Source organism: Pseudopipra pipra, chromosome 27 (assembly GCF_036250125.1).
Source record: "Pseudopipra pipra isolate bDixPip1 chromosome 27, bDixPip1.hap1, whole genome shotgun sequence".
Lineage (NCBI taxonomy): Eukaryota > Metazoa > Chordata > Aves > Passeriformes > Pipridae > Pseudopipra > Pseudopipra pipra.
This window is the reverse complement of record NC_087575.1, coordinates 4,952,472-4,968,017: the sequence shown is the minus strand read 5'-3', so window position 1 is coordinate 4,968,017 and position 15,546 is coordinate 4,952,472. Positions and strand designations below refer to the sequence as shown.

Here is a 15,546-nt window from a genome sequence, read left to right as displayed (position 1 = left end):
ATTATAACGACACCCCAACGCCTCGGGCTTGTTGAAATAGATTTTTATTGCATTTCTGCAGGTTTTACAAAAATATGACAAAATAAATTAAAAAGAAATAAATAACCCCCTTTCCTTTCCTTTGAATTCCTACAGAAATCCAACGCGAAGGAAAACAGAACAGAACAAAACAAAAAACCAAAAAAAGACCAACCAACCGTCCCAATCCTTCCCTCCCCTGCACAGCCGCTGCCCCCGGAGCCACATTCCAGCCAGGGAGATCCTTTGGAGAGGGAAATGGTTCCGAGCGCCCCGGGCGGGGGGTCCGGGCTGCGGCGGGGCCCTGCCCTCCCCTCCGGGAGGGAGGGACGGAGCCGGGATGGGTTCTCTCGGGAGGGAAACGGGATCGGTGTCATTCCCTTGAAACCCAGCGGGTGTTTTTTTGGGAGCGGCAGAGCAGGAAAACTCGATGGAATGGAGGGAGGGAGGGAGGGAGGGAGAGCGGCCCGACCCCTCCCTGCTCTTGGGGAGCTTTGGGCCCCAGTGCTCCCAGTGCTCCCAGTGCTCCCTTTTCCCGGGCTTCGCCCCAAAATCTCCCTCCTCCTCCTGTCCCTGCGTCCCCCCCGTGTGGGAGGGTGAGGAGGGCCCGGAGCCCTCCTGCCCCCCCATTCCAGGCACAGCAAAGCTCCGGGGTGTCCCCAGCTCCCGCGGGGGAGCCCTTTTCCCTGGAAAACATCTCCCTGCGCTGTTCCCTCGGCAGCGGAGCAGCAGGCGGAGCCTCGGCCCTCTCCTGCCCTTATTGCTGTATAAAATGGCTTCTTTAGACCCCCCAAAACTGAAATTTCCATGAATTCTGGAAAGAGGTGGCGGGGAAAATCCAACCTGACGTTTTCTGCAGCCCAGGCCTGGGGGATTTTTTTTTTTTTTTTGGGGGGGGGGGGTGGGGGGAGAAGGGGGGCTCAGCCCCCCCGCCTGGGCCAGGCACAGTGAAGGGGTGACCCCCGGCAGCCCCCTCCCCTTTCCCCGGCTCCCTTTGGGAATGTGGGCGGCTGCGGGCGGAGCGGAGCTGGTGGCGAGGGCCGGGGGGGAGTGACAGGGCTGGGTGTCCCCACCCGGGTCACCTGCGAGGTGCCACCGCCCCGGCCCGGCCCCGAAAGCGAAGCAGAGCCGCAGCAAAGCAGGAAGGGGGAGCCGGGACCCCCCCTCCCAGCACGGACAAGGCTCGGGAAGCTCCAAGTCCAGACCCGGCGACGCAAATCCCGCAAAACCTTCCCCCGGCGGCGGCGAAGCGGCTCCCACCCCCCTCCCCGTCCCAGCCCCTTCCTTCTCCCGGGCTCCGGCGCGACCTCCGCGCGTGCGAGCGCCTTATTGCGAAATAATTCCAGGGAATACGAAACTGGAGATGGGAAGGGCCCGGCCCGGCTCACGTTGCAGTCCCGGGGGTCGCGGCCGGTGCCAACCCCCGGCTGAAGGAGGAGAAAGTCACCGGCGTCGGGGTTTGGTTGGGTTTTAGTGCAAGAAACGCTGCCCGTGCGGGGGGGGCCGGGTGGCCGCTGCTCGTCCCGCTCCATCCCGCGGCAGGAAAAGGTCCCGGTGCTGGGAAGGATCCGGGGCGGAGGCGGCGGGAGCGGGACGGAGCAGGGCACGGTGCCATGGCCGGAGGGCAGGGGTTGTAGGCACGGCTGGATCGGGCTCCTCTGGCCGCCGATCCCGGGAATCCCGACCCTCCCGGCGGGCGGCCCCGCAGGGTCCGGGAGCGGCGCGGAGCCGCACCGGGATGACTCCCACCCGCGGGCACGGGAAGCCGCCGGGACGCTCCATCCGCGCCGCCGCTCAGGAATCCTCGGCGCGGGGTCCGGGGTGGCAGCGGGTCCCGGCGGAGGGGCCGGGGGGGCACGAGGGGACGCAGCAGAGGGGGCCGGGGCAGAGCGAGGGGCTGGCGGCCGGTGGGCTCGGCCCGGCCCCGAGCGGGGGGGCGGCCAGGGGGGGCGAGAGGCTGCCGATGGCCACGGCTGCCCGGAGGAGCGAGCGGGCGGCCCCCCGCGCTCCCGGCCCCCCGAAAGCCCCGGTTAGAGCCTATAACCGCCGCTCTCCTCCTCCGCCCGGCTCTCCGGCTCCTCCCGGCCCCCCTCCTCCGCAGCCCCGTTGAGGTGGGACTTGCTGGGCACCGAGCGCTCGGGGTCCGCCGAGGGGCCGGGCCGGGGCTGGGGCGATGCCCCGGCCGTGCCGCCGTTGCCCGCGGCCCCTTCGGACTTGCCGAAGTTGAAGAGCTTGCCGGGGTTGAATGGCTTGGTGGGGGACTGGACCTTCTCGGTGCCCGCGTCCCGCTTAGTCTCCGGGGATTTGAGGAACTTGAAGCTGAGGAATCCGGGCAGCTTGTTCTCGCTGCCCGTGGGCGACTGCGGGGACCTGGCGGTGGCCGTGCCGCCGGCGCCGGCCCCCCCCGACAGGAACTTGCCCTGCAGGGGGATGATCTGCTTCAGCTTCATCACGTTGTTGGTGGCCAGGAGGGAGCTGGGGCGCTTGGGCTTGTCGGAGCCGTGCGAGGAGCCCCCGGAGCCCTTCCCTTTGCTCTGGCTCTTCTCGTGGGCCGGGTCCTGCCCGGCGGCCTCGGGCTTGGCCTCATCCCGGCTGGATTCGCGCTCCTTCCGCGCCTGGTACTCGGCGTGGCGCTGCCGCTCCTCCTCCTCCCGCTTGCGCCGCTGCTGCTGCTGGAAGTGGTGCTGCGCCTGCCGCTCGTGCTTCTGCCGGCGGGAGCGCGTCAGCCCCGGGGCGGCCACCGGGACACGCCGGGGAGCCCTCCCACCCCAGGAGTGCCTCGGGGAGCCCACCGGGGACACCCCGGGAACCCACAAGGTCCAGGGACACCCTGGGGAGCAGCCCACCCATCCCTGGAAACACCTCGGGGAACCCACTGGCCCTGGAAACACCCTGGGGAGTCCATCGGGTCCAGGGACACCTCAGGGGTCCCACCAGGTCGGGGGACACCTCAGGGGTCCCACCAGGCCCAGGGACACCTCTGTGAGGCTACTCACAGAGCCCAGTAGCCTCAGGGACACCTCGGGCACCCCCCCGGCCCTGGGTTCAGGGGTCCCACCCCGTTCCCAGCCCCGAGCAGGGTCCCATCCCAGCCCCACCCACCTTGAAGGCCTCACGCCGCTGGTATTCCAGCTTGGCCATCTCCTCGGCCACCCAGGCGGGAATGTCGGGAATGGCCACCTGGATGATGTACTTCAGGAACAGGGCGAAGTGCTGCGGGGGCACACGGATCTGGCTGAGCTCCCCTGGCACTGCCACCCCGTCCAAAATCACGTGGGGAACGGGGAGACCCTACAATAACAGCGGGGGGGGGATTCCAGACCCCACCCCGTTGTTTGGCAGCACGAGCTGCCTGCAGGGAATGTGTCCAGGGGTGCATGTGTGGGATGGACATGTCGGGGGGGGTGGCTTTCCAGGGATTTGCCTGCCCGGGGATGTGACTATCCAGGCATGTGCATGGCACAAGTGGGATGGGCCTGTGTGGGATGAACATGCCCAGGGATGTTCATGTCCAGGGATGTTCATGTCCAGGGATGTTCGTGTCCATATATGTGAGTAGAGAGGAAGGGAAGGGAAGATCTGTGGGATGCCCGGGCCATGACCACACCCTGGCACCGCCCGGGGAGACCCTACACAAACCCCCGGCCGTGCATCCCGGCGCCAATCCCGTACCTCCAGCACCACCACGGAGATGATGGCTCCCTCGGGGCTGAGCCACGGGAAGAGCCTCTGGAGCTGCCCACACTGGGCGATCAGGTAACAGTTGACCACGATGGCCAGGACGCCCATGGCCTCCATCACCTTCTGCAAGAGCAGCGGTGCCCAGGGTGAGCCCCCGGGGGCTGAGCCCCCCTCGGAGCCCCCCTGGAGCCCCTCAGAGCCCCCCGGCCCCTCAGCCCACCTGCCACTGGCCGATGCTCTCGACGCGCTGGCCGAAGGGTCTCTGCAGCCCCGTGCAGAGCTTGAAGGCGTCGCTGCGGATCTCGATGACGTTGTTGACCAGGGCGCACATGGCGGCCAGGGGGAAGGCCGAGGAGAACAGCACCACGTACCCGAACTGGATGAACATCTCCTGGTAGTCCTGGAAGGTGTCCTGGGGACAGAGCTCCAAGGTCATCGAGTCCCCCCCGTGCCCCATCCCCAGCTTGTCCCCCAGCCCGGAGCACTGAGGGCCACAGCCAGGCCTTCCTCGGACACCTCCAGGGGTGGGGACTCCAAACCTCCCTGGGCAGCCCCTCCCAATGCCTGAGCTCCCTTTCCAGGAAGGAATATTTCCCCGAATCCAACCTGATCCTCCCCTGGCACAGCTTGAGGCCGTTCTCTCTCATCATGTCCCTTGTTCCCTGGGAGCAGAGCCCGACTCCTCCCTGCTCCCCGGGAGTCAGGGAGTTGGACAGAGTGAGAAGGTCCCCCCTGAGCCTCCTTTTCTCCAGGCTGAGCCCCCCCAGCTCCCTCAGCTGCTCCTCATACAATTGACTCTCCAGCCCCTTCCCCAGCTCCGTTCCCTTCCCTGGACACTCTCCAGCCCCTCAGTGTCTCTCTTGTCATGAAGGGGCTCAAAACTGACCCCAGGACTCAAGGTGTGGCCTTGAGTGCCCTGGTCCTGTGGCCACACTGATTTTGACCCAAGCCAGGTGCCCTTGTCCTCCTGCCCACCTGGGCACACCTTGGCCCATGGGCAGTTGCCCCCTCAGGTCCTTCCCCGCCCGGGCCGAGGGGATTTGGGGCTCCCCCCGGGGGCTCACCTCGTACTTCTTCATGCAGCTCTCCACCTCCGCCTGCGTCAGCTGCGTGGAGTAATCCTCCTCGGGCGGGTCGATCCACGACGCCCGGTTGCGCCTCCGCCCTTCCTCCTCCCCGTCCTCCTCCTCCCGCCTCCTCCGGCCGGCCCGCGGCACCACCGCCGGCTCCGCCGCCCTCGCCGGGCTCCCGGGGGGCCCTTCGGCCTCGTCGTCGTCCTCGCAGAGCTCAAAGACGGCGGCGGGGTCCATGCCCTTCTCCACCATGGTGGGACTGCCCTCCTCGAGGAAAGGCTCGTCCTCGGCGCCGCCGGGCTCCCCGCGCCGCTCCGCCCGCTCCACGAAGCTCACCTTCTTCAGCTTCAGCCCGCAGTCCAGCGCGCTCTCCTCCTCCGAGTCCGACTCCCGCCGCTCCTCCTCCTCCTCCTCCTCCTCCGGGACCCCGCAGCCGCCGTTCAGACACTTCTTCTCGCCGCGGGGCCCCTCCGGGGGGCGCGGGGGGTGGCGGCGGGGGGCGAGCAGGCAGAGCAGGCTGTGGGCGAGCTGCCGCAGGCTGCGCAGGTTCAGGTCCCCGCGGCGCAGCCGCTGGTACAGGTGGGGCTGGGACACCTCCCGCACGTTCTGCAGGAACTGCCGCGTGATGAGCAGCGTGGCCAGCATCTGTTGGGGACGCGGCTGTCACCCGGGGCAGGAGGAAGAGGGAGGGGGGGCGGCATCCCCGTCGCCTGCCCCTCCCCGCGGGGTCCCTGCTCCTGCCTGTCCTCCCCGTCCCTGCAGGGTCCCCGCTCCTCTGCGGTCCCTCCTCTTCCCTGTCGTCCCCTCGGCGTCCCTGCTCCTCCTGTGGGGTGCCTGCTCCTCCCTCTTGTCCCCACGGGGTCTCTGCTCCTCCCTGTCCTCCCCGCGGGGTCCCCACTCCTTCTGTGGGGTCCCTGCTCCTCCCTGTTGTCCCCGCGGTGTCCCTGCTCATCCCGGGGGGGGTCCCTGCTCCTCCCCGCGGCCGTGCAGCCAGAGCGGGACACCCAAAACCCGGTGTCCCCTCTCCTGTGACCGCCCCGTCGGTGACAACTGATGGGGTGGGACCTCAGCGGTGCCACCGCCAGCCGCGGCACGGCCGGGGATGGGGACACCGGTGTCCCTCCCGGGGCCGGGGGGGGGTCCCGGGGTGGGATGCAAGGGGGATGCCCCGCCCCTCCCTCCCCGCTCCTACTTTGGATACTCCCAGTCTCCAGCAAAAGCTCAGGAGGCCCTTAAGGAAGATGAGAGAGAGGTGGAGGTGGAGGAGGATGAAGGGGAGAAGAGCCTCTTTGAGCTGCCGCACGAGGCTTTGGGAGAGAGAGAAGATGAGCAGGAGCTGCGGAAGGGACAGAAGAACAGACAGACACAGACAGAGAGACGCCGTGAGCGGGACCGGGGACCCCCGGGGGGCGGAGCAGCCGCAGGGACCGTGGTGGGAGCACGGGGGGGACACCCCGGGAGGGCACGGGGGGACAGCGGCGGGGGGCGGGGTCGAGGACATCCGTCTGTCCGTCCGGGCGGTGCCGGGGGGGGCTCGGGCCGGCCCCGGGCACGGCCCCTCACCTCCTTCAGCCGTTCCATGTCTTTGAGGTAGAAACCGATGTAGAAAAGACTCAGGTAGGAATTTACAAACTGAAACTGCGGGAGAAGGGAGAGGGGTGAGTGTGTGTGGGGGGCACCGGCACCCCTTGGTCCCCTCTGTGCCCCCAGTGCCACCAGAACCCTTCCAGTCCCCTCTGTCCTTCCCCCCCGAGGTTTGTGGGACCCCTCCAGACCCCTCTGTACCCCCAGCACCATTGGGACCCCTCCAGTCACCCCTGTCCCCCACAGGACCCTTACAGGCCCCTCTGGGGCTGCTGGGACCCCTTTGTCCCCCTTGGGAACTCTCCCATTCCTTCTGTCACCCCAGGGAGCCACTGGGACCCCTCCAGTCCCCCCAGTCCCCTCTGTCCCCCACCAAGGGCTGCTGGGACCCCTCCAGTCCCCCCGTGCCCCCCTGAGCCCCCCTCACCAGGACGATTTTGATGATGAGGTGTTTCTCGTAGGCGCTCTGCAGCCGGTAGTTCTCTGCAAAGCACAAAGGGGGAGGTTCAGGGGGGGCTCAGGGGGGTGGTCCCGGCTCCCAGCCCTACCTGGAGCCCCCCCCGGGCCCCCCCACGCACCCATGTCATTGAGCCAGTAGGCCACCTTCTTGTAGAGCTCGTCACAGGCAGTGACAATGACGGCCAGGATGATCTTGGGCAGGAAACGGATGATCCGGGGCAGCTCCTGGATGCTCAGCACGAACTCCTGGGGGGTTGAGACAGGGGCAGGGGTGGGACAGGGGCAGGGATGGGACAGGGGCATGGTCAGGATCAGGGGCAGGGACAGGGATGGGGACAGGGACAGGGATGGGACAGGGACAGGGATGGGACAGGGGTAGGGATGGGACGGGGACAGAGACAGGGATGGGACAGGGGCAGGAATAGGATAAGGGGCAAGGAAAGGGATGGGGACAGGGAGGGAGACAAGGACAGAGTCAGGATCAAGGACAGGAACAAGGTGGGGTTGAGGGACAGGGACACAACCAGGGTCAGGGTCAGGGTCAGGGGTGGGGACAGGGGCAGGTTCAGGATTGGGGCAGGATCAGGGTCGAGTTTAGAAGCAGGGGCACAGCGAGGACAGGGACAGGGTCACCCCGGAGCAGAGGCAGCCCGGCAGGGGCGGGACAAGGACCCACCTGGAGCTGGAAGCAGCCGAGCATGAGGAGGAAGACGAGGGTGAGGCAGGCGAGGCAGACGGGCAGGCTGACCAGGCACTGGAAGAGCAGCCGCTTCCAGGGGGGGTAATAAAACTCCTCAGCACTGGTCACGGGGCTGATCCTCTTAACGCCCTAATTGGGGGGGGGGACAACAAGCTGTGACCCCCCCTGCCCTCTGGGACCCCAGTGCTGGTGGGAGCCCTGGGGAACCCCCCAGGGAAGGGGCTCCCCCTCCCCTCACCCTGAACTGGGGCCGGGGCTCCTCGATGGACTCGGGGGGGGTGTCCAGGGTCCCCCACTTGTAGGCGAACTCGGCCCCCCGGCGCTTCCACTCCTCCAGGAACAGGGTGGCCCAGATGACGTTGAAGATGGCAAAGACCACGCAGGAGATGTCCTGGCTGGTCTGAGGGACGGAGGGAACCAACTGCACCGGGGTTGGGCCCCTCTCGTCCCCGGCACCCCCCCCCAGCCCAGCCCTGGGGAACCTCAGGGTGCTCCCCCAGCCCACCCCACCCCCCTGGGCTCGGCAGCCCCCCCAGCTCAGCAGCAACACCAGGACTGAAGGACTGTGGGGAAAACCTGGAGTGAGGAGGGATGGAAACCCACAAGGAGGGATGGAAACCCCCAAGGAGGGATGGAAACCCGCATGGAGAGATGGAAACCCACAAGGAGGGATGGAAACCCACAAGGAGGGATGGAAACCCACATGGAGGGATGGAAACCCACAAGGAGGGATGGAAACCCCCAAGGAGGGATGGAAACCCCCAAGGAGGGATGGAAACCCACACAGAGGGGCTCAAAACCCCCGAGGAAGGGTGAAAACCCTGCCGTGACCCCCCCCAGGAACCGCCCCCATCTCCTGCCCCCCTCACCTGGTCACTCTCGGTGAAGCTGTAGAGGATGGAGCCGAAGACGGCGGGATACACCATGGCCGAGGTGTAGAAGCCCAGCCAGGCGAAGTACATGGCGATTTTCACCCCAAAATAGTCACAGATGTCATCTGGGGGGGGGAGGGGGCACACGAGGGGGGTGTGAGCGGGGCTGGGACCCCCAGACCCCTCTTTTGTGCCCCCCCCGATGTCTCACCGAGGGGCTGGGCCTCGCACACCGCCTGCACCCAGGACTTCATCAGCCGCTTGAGGATCCTCTGCTCGTGCAGCGGGAACACCTGCTGGATGACCCCCCGGGCCGCCAGCTCCGGGACTGCGCCGGGGACACGGCGTCAGGGGCAGCAGGGACACTGCCAGTCCACCCCCCGGGCCCCCCTGGGACCCCACACAGCCCTGGAGGCGTTGGGGTTGGGGCAGGGACAACGGGGTGACCGTGGCAGGTCAGGGCTCTGTGCCCACCGTGTGCCCCCCGCCCCGCTGGCACACAGGGAGGGGGACACAGGGTGACAGCCCCCCTTGGTGGGCTGGTGGCCACCGGGGCCTCCGTGGCACAGCCCCGTGGGCAGGGGGAGCGTGGCAGTGGGGGGGGACTGCTGTGCTGTGCCACTGCCATGCAGTGCCATGGAAGTGCCATGGAAGTGTCATGGAAGTGCCATGGAGGTGCCCTGTGGTGCCATGGAAGTGCCATGGAAGTGCCATGGAAGTGCCATGGAGGGGCCCTGTGGTGCCCTGTGGTGCCCTGTGGTGCCCTGCCGTGCCGTACTCACTGATGGGCTGTCCCTCGAGGAAGTGGATGTTGTGCAGGGCCTCTCCCTGCTTGGCCCGCAGGTTCTCCAGCCAGTACCTGATGATGTTTTGCCGTTCCTGCGGCACCACAGAGGCTTCAGATCCCGGGGATGGTCCCTGTCCCTGTCCCTGTCCTGTCCCCTCCCTGTCCCGCCTTGTCCCCAGCTCAGGGGATGGCTGGGTCAGTCTCCAGCTGGGATGGGGCTCCCTAATTCCCTGGGGAGGGGGAGAGGACCTGCCTTCCCTGCCCCATGTCCCAGCATCCCCATATCCCTGCATCCCTGCATTCCTACATCCCCAAATCCCTGCATCCCTGCCCGGCATCCCCACATCCCTGTGTCCCTGCACCCCTGTATTCTTGCCCAGCACCCCTGCATCCCTGCTCAACACCCCCAGACCCCTGTATCCCCACCTCCCTGCCCCACATCCCTGTACCCCTGCCAAGAATCCCTGTATCCCCCCATCCCTGCATTCCCACATCCCTGCCCGGCACCCCCCGTGTCCCGCCCCGTCCCCGCGTGTCCCACCTGAGAGGTGAAGAAGTAGAGCTCGTTCTCGATGTTCTCGTAGATGTAATCCTCCTCGCACGAGAAGCTCCTCATCCCGCCCCCAAACTCCGCCTTCACCGGCTTCCGCAGCCCGATCTCGTCCGCCCCGCGCAGCAAACTGGGGACAGGGACACGGCTGGGACACGGCTGGGACATGGCTGGGACATGGCTGGGACACAGCTGGGACATGGCTGGGACACGGCTGGGACACGGCTGGGACATGGCTGGGACACGGCTGGGACATGGCTGGGACATGGCTGGGACATGGCTGGGACACAGCTGGGACATGGCTGGGACATGACTGGGGACAGGGACACGGCTGGGACATGACTGGGGACAGGGACACAGCTGGGACATGGCTGGGACATGACTGGGGACAGGGACACGGCTGGGACATGACTGGGACATGGCTGGGACACGGCTGGGGACAGGGACATGACTGGGGACATGACTGGGGACACGGCTGGGGACATGGCTGGGACATGGCTGGGACATGACTGGGGACATGGCTGGGACATGACTGGGACATGGCTGGGACACGGCTGGGGACATGGCTGGGACATGGCTGGGACACAGCTGAGGGGACATGGCCGAGGGGACACATCTGGGACACGACTAAGGGGCCAGGGGGGCACGGGGAGCCCACCTCTCGTAGGTGGCGGTGACGAAGAAGGCGTAGACCCGCGTGTGCTTGTGGTGCCGGACCTGCACGATGAGCTCGGGGATGCCCAGGCGGATGTGGTTCAGCAGCCACAGCAGAGTGTGGTCGTCCGTGGTGTCTGTGTGGGGACTGTCAGCACGGGCCACGGCCCACAGCCCTCCCCAGGGCCCCATCCTGGGCCCCATCCCAATCCCCACCCCTCCAGACACCCCCCGTCCCTCCCCGTGTCCCTCCCTCATCCTGGTCTCCCATCACCCCGTAAGTCCTCAATGGCTTCCCACATCCCCCGTCTCTCCCCACGGCCCCCATCACTTCCCACATTCCCATCTCAGTCCCCAGCCTGATTTCCATCCTTTCCCACATCCCCCACCCCTCCCCATGTCCCCCTCCTGCTCCCCATTCCTCCTCACCCCCCCATCATTCCCTGTGTCTCCCCAACAACCCCTTTGCTCTCCACATCCCCCGTCCATCTCCACATCCCACATCCCTCCCCACGCTCCCATCCCTCTCCATGTCCCTCATCCATCCCCACATTCTCACCCCTGCCCAGCTTCCCCATCCCTCCCCACATCCCACATCCCTCCCCGTGTTCCCTGTCCCCGTCCCTCCCCACATCCCACACTCCCCACCCCTGCTGCCCCCCCCGGGTGCTCCGGGTATCCCGGGTTCCCCGGGCACGTCCCTACCCGGGAAGGTCATGAGCACGTCGCAGTTCTCCGTGGGCACCGTCTTCATCCAGGCCTTGTGGGACATGATGTAACGCCCGGCCTGGAGCAGCCGCTTCCCGAAGAGTTTATCTGCCGGGGGGAGGGAAGGGATGAGCAGCCGCGGGATCCTGGGGGGTATCCCCCCCCACACACATCCCTGGGAACCAGATCCCAATCCCCGATGAGTCACGGGGCGGGGACCCCCGGCTTGTCCCCGGCTGTCCCCGGCGCGGCCGGAGGTCACGGCCCCGCTCCCGGTGACGCTGCCCCGGGCTCAGGTTTCTCCTTCGGCGGCTGCGGGTGCCCAAAACAGCCCCGGGTGCCCAAAAACAGCCCCGACAGCTGCCGGGGAGGAGCCGCCAGCGTGTCCTGGCACCCCCGGGGTGCCGGTGCCGCGGGACGTCCCGGGGTGCCCCCCTGCAGCCCCCCCAAAAGCGCTCACCTCTGCCCGCGGCCCCTCGGCGGGGCCGGGATCCGGCAGGGCCGCGGCTCCGAGAGATGGAAAACCGCAGGAAAAATGGGGATGTCGAAAAAGCAGCTGGTCTCCATGGAAACCCGGGGAGGCCCCGCGCCGCCGCGGGGAGGTGGGATGGGGACGGTCCCCACAGTCCCCGGCGGGTGCCAGCACTGGGACACGGCCCCCGTCCCACTGTGGGGTGGCCAGACCGCTGGGACACGCGGGCCCAGAGCCCAGTGTCCCCATCGCACCTCCCGGGGCGGGTGGGGACAAGGGACATCCCAAAATCCTGCCCCGGGATGGCAGGATGGGGCTTCCAACGGTGCTGGGGTCCCGCTGGACCCCGTTTCTCCCAGGCCAGCCCCCTCCCTGCCTCAGTGTCCCCTCCTCAGCCGGCGCTGCCCAGGGGATGTCACGGCCTCTCCAGCTGCCCCAGGGCTGGGAAGGTCCCCGGGTTCGGGAAAAACAGGAAATGCCGAACCTGTTCCGGCAGCTCGTCCCGGGGAACGCACCCCAACTGCGGGCACCCCAACTGCGGGCACCCCAACTGCGGGCACCCCAACTGCGGGCACCCCAACTGCGGGCACCTCCTGACCTGCCAGGACCCCCCCGGCCGGGCTGAGACCTCCCAAACTCATCGCCTGAGCTGCCGGGCTCTGAAAGGCCGCCCTGTCCCGGCTCTGTGGGTGGGAGTTGGGGACAGTGCCAGGCTGCCATGCCAGGCTGCCACCCCCGGAGGGGGACTGGTCTGGCACCCTGGGCATGGCCGTGTCCTGCCCTGCTCTGCTGGGGTGCTGGGTGGGCACAGGGTGCTGGGCTGCTGAGGTACCAATGTGCCAGGGTGCCAGGGTGCTGGGGTGCTGTGGTGCCGAGGTCCTGAGATACCAGGGTGTCGGGGTGCTGGGCTACCAGGGTACCAGGGTGCTGAGGAGCCTGAGCACTGGGGTGTTGGGGTACCGGGGTGCTGGGGTGCCCGAGTACCGGGGTGCTGTGTCCCGGGGTGCTGTGTCCCCCGGTGCCAGGCGGGCACAGAGCACCGGTGGCCGTGGCAGCGCTCCCCGGGTGACGCCGGCGGGCTGAGCTCACCACCCTGAATTATTTATGTCCCGCCGGGAGTGGTGGCACCGGGCACGGGTGGCAGCTCTGGGCACCGCGGGGGCCCGGCCCTGGGCACGGCCACGCTGGCACACGCGTGGGCAACCGGGGCGATGCCCGGCGGGCACCCACCCCGAGGGCTCGGGTGCAGGTGCAGGGGGGGTTTCCCTGCCCAAGGTCATGGGAAAAGAGGGGTCCCCAGCGCCCCTCCTGCCCCCCCATCCAGGCTGGGGTTGGGGGGTGACCCACCTTCGTCCCGCTCTGGCCACGGCTCCCTCAGGCCCCACTGCCCCCCCAGCACGCGGTGCCGCCACCGAAGCAGCACGAGGGCTCCGTGGGGACGGGGCACGGTGTCCCGGCCAGCGCCGCCCCTCCGTGCCCCCCCGGGTGTCCCCGCGGGTCCCCGTGGCCCCCCGCGTCCCGGCCCGCCGGCGGTGCCGCTCACCTTGGCTCCCGGGATAAGGTCACCGGAGCTGCAGCGTGGCGGGTTCGGGCACGGCCCCGCCGCCGAGCGGAGCCCGCGGCCGCCGGGCACGGAGCGTTCGGGGGAGCGGCCGCGTCCCGGGGGGGGGCACGAAGTGGGTCACCCACCCCCAGGCGGGAGTCCCGCTCGGTGGCACAGCGGGCAGCAGGCCCTGCCTGCCCTCCCCCAGCCCGACCCCGCCACGCGGACCCCCAACCAGGGGGTGTCACCTGGCCCAGCGCCACGCGGGGGGGGACCCCAGTGACGGCTTGGGGACCCCCAACCCAAAGCCTCCGCCCTGCACCACCCCTCTGCCCTGGGGGTACGAAGCTGGTCGGGGGGGGGACACCGGCCTGTCCGGGGTGGGTGGGGGAGCAAAAAGACCTTCCTGGGGTGGGGGGTGACACGGGGGGTGCACGAACGCGGTGCTGGGGTGGTCACCGGTGCGTGGGGGACACGGAGCTGCACGTGGAGCCCATCCCGGGGGGCACAGAGCTGTCCCGGGGGGACACACGCGCACAGCAGCCATCCCCAGAGAACCGCAGACCCCCCCGCCCCGGCGCGGGACCCCCGGGGGTGGCACACGGAGCCGTCCCGGGGGGATGCTCAGACCCCCGCCGGGAGCACCGGCCCCCCTCCGCCGTCCCGGCGAGCCGCATCCCGGCCGACATCCGCATCGAGCCGCAGGGAGCTGCCCCCCCCGCCCTCCCCGTCCCCCCCGCGTCCCTCCCGCCGCCGCCCGCAGCCCCCACCCCCCCTCAGTCCCCCCCAATCCGCCCCGGTCTCCGCCCGGTTCCCCCGTACCCAGGACGCCGGTGGGGGCCGCCGGTTCCGTTCGCTCCTCCCCGGCCGGGGCCCGCCGGGGCCGGTCGCCGTCCTGCGCTGCGGCCGCCGGCTCGGGCATGGTGCGGGGCTCGGCGGCGGCGGGGGCCGGTGCATTGGGGCCGCCGGGGCCGCCGGGGCCGCCGGTGCCGCCGCCGGTGCCGCCGGTGCCGGGCGGGAGGAGGGACAAAGGCGGCGGAGCGGAGCCCGAGAGCTCCCGGCCCCTTTAATGCTCTGGTTGGCCGCCGTCTCCCCAGCGCCGGTCGCACCGGCCACGCGTGTCCGGCCGCGCCCCGTGGGGGGGTCGTGGGGGGAGCGGGGGGGCGGCTCAGCCCATTCGGAGGAGCGTCGTGGCCCCCCGGTGTCCCCCCCCCACTCGGGGTTACCCCGTGTCCCCCCAGCATCCCCCCACCCACCTCGGGGTTACCCCACATCCCCTGCAGCCGCCCCCCCCTCAATCCCCCCCTGTACCCCCAAACCCCCCCTTACCCTGCCTGTCCATGGGGCTGCCCCGTAGCCCCCCCAGTGCCCCCCCGGGCCCCCCCAGTGCCCCCCCCCGTCCCGGCACCACGCCCGGCGAGGCGGCTCCCAGCGGGGGGGGGCCGGTAACCCGAGCGGGGTGTGCGATGTCCCCCTGACATTTCGGGTGACCCCCCCCCTCCCCCAGTCTGCCCCCACACACACTCGTGGGGGACCCCCCGCAGCCCCCCCTGCCGGGCTGGAGGGTCCTGCCCACCCAGTGCACGCTGTGAGCCCCCCCGGCACTGTGGGCATTGGGGTGGGGACACCCCTGTGCCAGGCCCCTCTGAAGCCCCCCCGAGCTCCCCCCGTGGCTATTTTGGGGCAGGGGCTGGGTGCCAGGGCGGCTGGTTGGTGCCACCAGGAGCTGTCCCCCCCGCTGGGATCTCAGCTGGAGCGGGGGGGGGACAGTTTCAGCTGGGGGGGACAGGCTGGGGTGTCTCCAGGCCTGACCACTGTCCCTGTTTTGGGAAAGGGGGGGGCAGAGGAAAAGCTGGGCACAAGGGTGGGGAGGGGGCCCCGAGGCCTTGCAGGGCTGTGCATCCAAATGACTCTGAACCCCCCCCCCCGGGAGAATCCCTGATCCCACCCCTCGTCCCTGGCCCTTGGAGCATGGGGGATTTGGGGGGTTCCACAGGGATTTAGCAGAGGAGGGAGCACTGATGGTCTCTGGTATCCTGGGAATTCCAGCATCCTGGCTGGCATCCCTGCCTGCATCCCTGGCAGTGTTCCTGTCTGAATCCCTGGTTGAATTCCTGCCTGTATCCCTGTCTGAATCCCAGCCCGTATCCCTGCCTGCATCCTGGCCAATATCTCTGCCTGTATCCCTGCCTGTATCCCTGTCTGCATCCCAGCCTGTATCCCTGCCTGTATCCCTGCCTGTATCCCTATTTGTATCCCAGCCTTTCAGGCCACGCCGCTGTTGCTCCTCCCCGCTCCAGCGCCTTTGTCTGCACGACCACCCCCCTCCCCGGCCCCCCGCTGCAAACCGACCCGAGATTTTGGGGACCGGGAATGGGGGGGACCCCCAGAGCAGGGGGATCACCCGGTCCTGGCTGCCTCGACCCCAACCCCTGGACCCCCCCC

General features: G+C 68.8%; 1 protein-coding gene across 7 annotated transcripts; it reads right to left on the bottom strand.

The window, feature by feature from the left end:
• Positions 1–28: 28 nt before the first annotated feature.
• Positions 29–14,164, bottom strand: ANO8 (anoctamin 8). 7 transcript variants are annotated; one of them, XM_064637081.1, is made up of 18 exons: positions 13,924–14,164; positions 11,084–11,194; positions 10,383–10,515; positions 9,716–9,854; positions 9,170–9,266; positions 8,599–8,715; positions 8,385–8,512; positions 7,754–7,936; positions 7,492–7,644; positions 6,935–7,061; positions 6,784–6,839; positions 6,336–6,410; positions 5,965–6,108; positions 4,764–5,417; positions 3,920–4,111; positions 3,691–3,822; positions 3,121–3,231; positions 29–2,723 (listed from the first exon to the last, which is right to left on the bottom strand). In XM_064637081.1, the coding sequence occupies exons 1-18, from the start codon at positions 14,021–14,023 to the stop codon at positions 2,049–2,051; spliced, it is 3,327 nt and encodes a 1,108-aa protein (XP_064493151.1). In that variant the 5' UTR covers positions 14,024–14,164; the 3' UTR covers positions 29–2,048. The 7 variants fall into 7 exon arrangements, with proteins under 7 accessions (XP_064493151.1, XP_064493152.1, XP_064493153.1 ...); XM_064637082.1 differs by having other exon boundaries at positions 7,754–7,915; positions 13,924–14,162; XM_064637083.1 differs by lacking the exon at positions 13,924–14,164 and adding an exon at positions 13,102–13,732.
• Positions 14,165–15,546: the final 1,382 nt, after the last annotated feature.

Excerpts from the sequence above, each read along its gene's own strand:
- ANO8 (XM_064637077.1), bottom strand. The coding sequence starts at position 11,841 with ATGTCCCTTGTCCCCACCCGCCCCGGGAGGTGCGATGGGGACACTGGG. Across the intron at positions 9,855-10,382 it reads GTCACCGCCACCTACGAGAG|TTTGCTGCGCGGGGCGGACG; the intron begins GTGGGCTCCCCG and ends CCCTGTCCCCAG. Across the intron at positions 8,513-8,598 it reads GTGCGAGGCCCAGCCCCTCG|ATGACATCTGTGACTATTTT; the intron begins GTGAGACATCGG and ends TCCCCCCCCCAG.